The sequence below is a fragment of the Pundamilia nyererei genome, unplaced genomic scaffold, assembly GCF_000239375.1.
Source record: "Pundamilia nyererei isolate P.nyererei 1_Seehausen unplaced genomic scaffold, PunNye1.0 scaffold00072, whole genome shotgun sequence".
Taxonomy (NCBI): domain Eukaryota; kingdom Metazoa; phylum Chordata; class Actinopteri; order Cichliformes; family Cichlidae; genus Pundamilia; species Pundamilia nyererei.
Genome location: NW_005187473.1, coordinates 199,473 through 207,356, shown reverse-complemented (window position 1 = coordinate 207,356; position 7,884 = coordinate 199,473). Strand labels below are relative to the sequence as shown.

At 46.1% G+C, this 7,884-nt stretch overlaps 1 protein-coding gene across 4 annotated transcripts in view; it reads right to left on the bottom strand.

Annotated features, from left to right (window-relative positions):
* The window catches only part of sox2 (SRY-box transcription factor 2), a 91,396-nt gene that overhangs the window by 35,635 nt on the left and 47,877 nt on the right, over positions 1-7,884 (bottom strand). For 2 of the 4 annotated variants that reach the window (XM_013911791.1, XM_013911792.1), the window contains exons 1-2: positions 4,620-6,412; positions 3,787-3,880 (exon numbers count right to left, since the gene is read on the bottom strand). The exons of 1 other annotated variant lie outside the window; for it this stretch is intronic. In XM_013911791.1, coding sequence (XP_013767245.1) covers positions 5,233-6,195 — 963 coding nt within the window. In that variant the 5' untranslated portion in view covers positions 6,196-6,412 and the 3' untranslated portion in view covers positions 3,787-3,880; positions 4,620-5,232. Of the gene's footprint in view, positions 1-3,786; positions 3,881-4,619; positions 6,413-7,884 lie in introns of those variants that run through there. One more of the 4 variants, XR_311834.1, reaches the window with a different exon arrangement.

The following is a 7,884-nucleotide window of genomic DNA, read 5'->3' as shown; positions in this document are numbered from 1 at the left end:
CCCCCCCCCCCTAAAACAACAACAACAACAATCAAGCAACTTTAATGTTACTGCAAACGGGAGTGAATTCCAAAGTTTTGTACGTGCGCGTTCACGGCCGATGGAGGACACGAAAAAAACAAAACGCGGACACCTGAGGCACCGCACGGTGAAACAGAGACACTGGTGTTTTGGTTGTGGGGATTTTTTCTTTGCTTTTTACTAAAGAGTCGTGATCCCCCTTCAAACTGTGCATGTCCTTAATGATGGCGCTCTATAAAGCTGTCAGCATCAATGAGCGGAGATGATAAACGGGAGCTGGAGCTACGAGAGTGACGGGGGTGGGGGAGGTGGGAGAGGGAGTGAGGGGTGGTGGGTGGGGGCTGTCGCAGAGGCCTCGAGCCTCTGAGAATGCAGGCCGAGAGCAGCGCGAGGCTGATGGCATGCTGGTCTGTGTCAGTGTGTGGTCCTATTCAGAGAGAGAGAGAGAGAGAGAGAGGAAGAGAGAGAGAGAGAGAGAGAGAGAGAACCCCTGCACCTGCGCTGGATCAGCAGGCTACTGGCTGCCATTCAGTCCCTCTGCGCTCCACACACACACACACACGGGCAGCTGAAACACACGACAGCTCTCTGCTCTGACAGTTTTGCTATTCAACTCTTCTCTGCGCTGTGATGCAGGCAGAGATGTCAGGCAGCCTTAAAAAACAAAAAGACTTGAGAGATGCAGAATAACGACGCGACACCAGAGGAAGGATCTAAACAGGGCGTTTGGGATTATTTATAGAAGCGGTCCAATTTTTTTCACGTACCCCGGACCCGGCCCGAGAACAAGGGGATGGCCGGGTTCCCCCTTATTTAGGGAACCGTGATCGTGCTCTGACTGACATTTAAACATGGCGTCAGTTACACAGACAGAATGATAAAAACACACACAGATCCATGGCTGTTTGTTTTGTCTCATCACAGCTCGTTTATTACTAAACATGTTTCCCATTTGGTCTTGTGTCTGCCTTTTGTTAAAATAATAAAAATAACAATAAAATAATAATAATAATTATTAACTATATAATAATAATAACGGTTTGGTTTCAAAGCCAGCGCGTGTACACTTGGTAGAGTTTTTATGTTGTAAAAAACCTGCAAGAAAAAAAAATCATACAGCGATTTTATGAAAACGGAGATAGACGCTTCATGTGCGGGTGACGTCAGCGCCCCCCCCCCCTTATTATTTGCGTGGTGGGTGAAAAGGGAAAGTGGCTCTCGTGGGATTACAGGCCACTAAGCTCGTTGTGTTTGCGTGTGTGTGCACGCGCGTTTGGTAGGTGGGTCATTTGACCTAATTAAATAATAAATAATAATATAATCTGAACAACAAACACGGGATTTGGATTTTGTCCAGGATAAATGACACGTCTGACTCGATCCACCGTTTCTTCATTTATTTACATTGAAATTCCAGCAGGCCTCGCTGAGCCAGTTTAATCTGAGCTCACTTCACAGCGTTTACACAAAATGCTCGGCTCCACTTTGATGTCCTGTTAGAAGCTGCGCTGCTTTTTATTTTTTACAGTCATTAATTTATATATTTTTAATTGCATTTAATAGAAACACCTTTGTAACGGAACACGCACGTCAATATGGGCACAGACGCACACCAGGTTATCACAGATAACATCTGAGAGCTTATTGCTTTTCTTTTCTTTCTCTTTTTTTTAACCCGAGGCGTAAAAAAAACAGGAGGCGCGCGCTTACCACCTGTTGCAGGCCAAATATCCTCGAGCTGGGGCAGCCAGACTCTGCACGCGAGGAACAGAAGGATGGGTGGGTGGGTGGATGGATGGATGGATGAACGGTCGGATGGGGGAGTAGATGGGTGAACGAAAGGATGAAGGGGAACACCTCAACCGGGCCTCCCAGCTTCAACCTACACGGGCCAAACAAAACACACCTGACTGCGTAAAGTGCAGCAAACATACATCTGAACACTGAGACGCGTTCAAAGCGTCCCCGTGGACTAATAACACCACATGTGGGGTGTAACGTTTTAGGCAGGCCACTTAATTCCCGCTATCAGCTGTGCTGTTTGAACAGGAACGCCGGGCTCGGAGCTCAGAGCCTCTCAGACCAGCTCAGATTTTGGAAAGCACGCGGGGTTAAATGCGGGGCTAATATTTTTCTACCGAGATAGCGCGATATCAGTGTTTTCCGAGTGAACATTCACAGTGTCCTAGTTTGTGACTGCCTCGCTCACACAGAGAGCAAACCATTTACAGAAGGGTTACAAACAAAAAAAAGTGGCTGGGTATGGGGCAGTAATAGAAAATAGGAGCATTAATATAATAAAAGCTGCCCACGGCCTCAAGTCAAGCATCCTGTGTCCACATGGAAGTCTTTACCAGTCAGCCACAGGTCTTATGACACGCCACGGAAAATATAAGTTGCCCATCGAGCATGTTTGGTGTTCTTTGCCTTTTAAAGGTTTTTCCCCTCCATCACATCAAAGGTGCCACGCTCAGCCGGGAAAAAAAAGATCATTTTGCGGGCCCACGGCGCTCCTGGAAACATAACGGGAGATCTTTACGCGTCTGCTTTTTTTTTCTTTCTTTTTTAAAGCGGGAATAAATAAATTAATAAAACAAATTGTTTATCACCAGCGCTCTCGGCTATTACAACCGATTCAACTGTTTACATCAATAATTAATGGGACTCCCAACGATCCCCTGACCTGCGAAAGGTCCGATTAGGAGGAAGCGAGAGAGGGAGGGAGGGAGATGGAGAACTGGACGGATGAATACCGAGGGGCCTCTTCATCTGCCGCTCCCCCGGGACACAGCCTGCAAGACACAACGGCCCAATGCGCGCGCGCACACGCACACTCTCCCCCCACAGATTTAAAACCGTTTGTTAAATTCAGGGCGAGCTGTTAGCTCATCATAAGGATCATCATTATTATTATTATTATTATGATTATGATTGGGGGGAATCCGCCTGGTTGGCAGAAAGGTGCATGGGTGGATTATTTTGGAGTCTGTTCTGTATGCGTTTGTTTTTTTGTTTTTGTTTATTAAGGCAGAGGGTGGATGAGGGTAGATAAGGGTGGATGGTGGTGGTGGTGGTGTGCAGCAAGTCACCGGAGAGCTTGAACCATGAGAAGCGGGGTTAACGGGAAACAGCAGGGCCCGTTTGATTAAACATTAAAATTAAAATGACCACACTCGAGTATCGGCGTGGAGCTATTACACGGCCGAGGAAAAAGCATCCCGGCCAGGCTCCCTTCAAGAGGGCTCCACCTTCAATTTCCACCTAATTGGTCTATTTCAGCCTGATAAGCCAGCTCCGTGTTTTGAAAGGAGTGAGAGAAACACAGAGAAAGCTTCCAAAACTAATAGATATTATTGTTGCTGTTATTATTATTATCATTAGTATTATCATTATTATTGGATAAATGAACGAGAGGAAATAAAGCCTGAACTCAAAGGTTTAAGCTGCTGAAAATACTCCTTAACAAACACAAAAAACACTGCAAGACGGTGTCAGCAGACAATAAAAACCCACGGATGACACACATTCTCTTCTCTAATCTAAAATAACCTGGAATCAGATCTGCGCCTGGCATTAGCCTCCTGCATGATCAGTCATCTATCAGCCTTACAAAAGAAGGCCCAGTAATCCAAGAAGAACAAAAGAAAGAAAGGGAAAAAATGTAGTTTGTATATTACATTTTTAAAAAGAGAAAGAAAAAATATCAAACCGTAAACCGGCTCTTAATAGTAATAATTATAAAAGAGGAGAAATGACAGTCTATACCTGGGGATGATGGGTATTTTGGTGGAAAAATCTTCCCCCCACTTTTTAGGAAACAGGCAACAAACTTTGGGCTTGATGTGGCCATCCGCAGGAACTAGAAAATAGAAACGTGGTTAACCACGACGCACAGTTATTTGTGGACTTTAAAGGAGGCATGTCGCCCCAAAGCTGTACTCTGTAAGCACTTAGTAGAATACTAAGAATACTAGAATTTACAGTACACATTTAAAAGACGACGAAGAAGACAGATGACAACTTAACATGTGATGACTGCCTGGCACACAACAACTACAACAAGATAAAGAAAACCCAGTGATGAATCAAATCAAAACTCAAACAATTTCAAGTATCCAAATTTCCAAAATTTATTCATTTCAAACTGCATATTGAAAAAAAAAATATATACTCAGCTGAAATTGTAACTGTTATAAGGATGGTATTAGTTCCAGTATATATACATGGAGTGGTTGGCTGTTCTGCGTACAGGCCACAATTCTTAAAATACAACTACGGGAATGAAAAAAAAACCCAAAACAATTTTTCTTCTTTTTGAAATAAAAACTTAAAATATCACAGGAAATATACAGAAATTGTACAAATCAATTAGAAAATAAAAAATAAAAAGTACAAGCGTCATATACCTCTAACAGATGAAAAGTGGGAGACGGAAATATAAATTAAGAACCTATATTTTAAGCTGCATTGAGAGGAAAAACAAAAAAGGCGTCGTTTTTTTAATATATATATATATTTTTTCCAAGAAATAAAATGTTTAGTAATGCTGCCTTTAAAAATGAAAACAACAACAACAACAACAAAAAGAGCAGTTTTACCTGCTTCGTTTCATGTCCCCTTTTTCTTTCCAGTGTTGTGAAGTGTTAAATGAGCTCCCATAAGAATTTCAGCTCTGCTATCTTTCACTTTTTTTGTTTTTTTTTATATTTTTATCTGCAGAACTGGCGTTGCTTTATATAAAACAGGAAAAATGAAACAAATCGAAGAAAAAAAAAGAGAAATAGAAAAAGAAATATGCAACCTTTTGCAGTTTAACAAACAAATTTCGTCTGATTGTAATGTTTCTTTGATAAATACTGTACAAAAGGGTGATTGCAATAATAAAACATTTTTTTGATTGCGACTCCCACTTTCTAAAGTCTTCCAAACTTCATCCGTCAGTGAAAGGGGGTGGGGATGGTGGCTGTGGCGGTGGTGGGGGATCTCCTACCGTTCCTCTAGAGCTTCCTTAGAATAAAATGTGAGACAAAAAAAAAGACAAAATAAAAAGAGTCGTGTGTCCCTTTTTTCTTTTTCTTGGAGACTTCTATACAACTTTTCCCACCCCGAAATTTTTCTGTACAAAAATAGTCCAACGTTAAGTAGTCCACAGTTTCTCTTATAAAAGTTCTTTCTCTTTCTCTCTCCTTTTCTTTCTTGCTTTCATGTCTCTTACATGTGTGTTAACGGCAGCGTGCCGTTGATCGTCGTCCCGGGCACGGCGCTCTGGTAGTGCCCGGACATGTGTAGCCTGGTCTGGGCGGTCGGTTCGCTGACCTCCGCCCCGGGCAGGTACATGCTGATCATGTCTCTCAGATCCCCGCTTTGGCAGCCCGGGGCGGCCCTGTGGGATGACGAGGTGACGACGGGCGGGCTGGAGCTGCTGGACTCGGACTTCACCACCGAGGATGGCCCCATGGAGCCCAGGGCGGTCATCCCTGGCGTGGTTTGCTGGGAATAGGACATGGAGTATGTCGGGGAGCCGTTCATATAGCTCTGGGAGCTGGTCATGGAGTTGTACTGCAGGGCGCTCATATCGTAGCGGTGCATGGACTGCATCTGGCTCGGGTTGTGCGCGTTCAGCCCCGGGTGCTGGTAACCCAGCTGGTCCTGCATCATGCCGTAGCCCCCGTTGGTCCAGCCGTTCATGTGCGCGGCGTAGCTGTCCATGCGCTGGTTCACTCCGCCGCCCAGCCCGGCCCCGACCCCGACCCCGGTCCCCATCCCGTTGCCTCCCGGAGCCAGCAGCCCACCGGGCAAGGTGTACTTGTCCTTCTTCATGAGGGTCTTGGTTTTCCGCCGGGGCCGGTATTTGTAATCCGGGTGCTCCTTCATGTGCAGGGCCCGCAGTCTCTTGGCTTCGTCGATGAAAGGTCTTTTCTCGCTCTCCGACAGGAGTTTCCACTCTGCGCCCAGCCTCTTACTTATCTCCGAGTTGTGCATTTTGGGGTTTTCTTGCGCCATCTTCCTCCTCTGTCCCCGGGACCACACCATGAAGGCGTTCATGGGTCTCTTGACCCGCTCGGGGCTGTTTTTCTGGTTGTTGCCGGTGCCGGACGTGTTGGTGTTGCCCGTGCCCCCCGTGTTGGTCTGGGGAGCTGGGGGCTTCAGTTCAGTCTCCATCATGTTATACATCGGGAACAGATTTTTAATTTCAAAAAAGTTGAATCCCAGAAAAAAAAATGTTAAAAAACAAAGAAGCCAAGAGAAAAACTCCAGCAGCCAAAGGAGCGGACAGTGAGGAGCGAGCAGGGCTGCAGCGAAAAGTTACCTGCCGGGATTTCTCTATGCAACTTTTCTCTGGACAAAAACAACAAGCATCAAGCCGCTTCTCTCCACACACACACACGCACACGCATATACACACACACGCACACACACACAGAGACACGCACACACAGGCTCACGCACACACACAGACACTCGCTCTGTTTTCGTCTCTCTCTCCCTCTCAGCGCGCAGAGAGAGAGCCTTCTTCCAAAACAGCTCCCCGCTAATGTTGTGTCCACAAAACTTCTCCCGTCGCTTCTCCGAAAACGAGCGTCAACAAACCCGCACTTTTTCGCCTCTGTCCGCCCGAGCCGAGCCGTGACAACTCCGGATAGTTTGTGAAACAAGTTAATAGACAACCATTCATGCGACCGGGGGCTGTCAGCGTATAAATGGGTTCGACTCGGCCAATCAGAGCCGGCCTTTTTCCCAGCGACACGCCAATGGGAGACCTTAATTAGCATAAAGGGGCGGAGTCTGCCTGCCCCAGACACACACAGAGAGAGCCACACACACATACACAGGGTGCCCATATGGCCAATACCAAGTACATATTTACTATTTCCAGGCTGATGGGGATTTTTCTGTGGGAACATGTTAATGGGAGCACTTGATGATTATTTCCACACTTCATACTGAGAGAGCGCGTGATGCAGAAGCGAGAAAGTGGCTGCTTGTAAACTTTTAGCCCCACACAGAAAGTTAAAGTTGGATAAAAAACTAAACAGAATAAATGACAGTATAAACGTTCAGGAAATGATTTTTAGAGCCTTTAGACTTTACTTCTAACAACAAATCCACAGCTGGGAGTCAAACGCACATGCGCAACTATCAAACATGTTCAGCATCATTCGACCCTAAAGGTGGAGACAGCGTCCGACACAAGCCACAGCCTGCGGGAGCTAACCCTCGTCCCCAAAATCGAAAAGTCACTCATTCCCCTCCGCTTACAACAATCGCTCACCAACACCACCACCCACATCCATCAGAACAAAAGCACAACAACACTTAAATAAACTTTGTTAGTTAACTCAAAGCATCGAATGACTGTGTGTCTGAGTGTGTGTGTGCGTTTGTGAGTGTGTGTGCGTATGAAGGAGGGAGGGCCGGGGGGTTATGAGCTGGTTTTTAGCGTTGAAAAGAGGAAAGGTAATCCAAGATGTTTCCCCCCCTTTTTGTCCCTTTTAGTGAAGTTGAATGCCAACACACAGAAGGCAGACGGGCTCATCTCAGCACAAATAAGCGCTTTTTTGTTTGGGATGTTGTCGCTACATCTGTCCGGACAAAGACCCTACTCCACGTCACTTCCACTGCGAGTGCTGCTGTTGTTGTTAGGGCTTTGTAGTGTGTGTAAGAGAGAGCGAGAGAGGGCGAAGTAAGGCCTTACCGGGGGACGCGAGGAGGGGGAGAAATAAAGGTGAGGAATATTTTAAGATAAAGTGTGTTTGCACAAAAGGCGCAGCTCATTCAGTGAGCCCGAACGAGCGTGTCAGCCAAATAAAGTGTGTGTGAGTGTGTGAGAGACAGGGGGGGGGGGGGGGGGGGGGGGGGGGG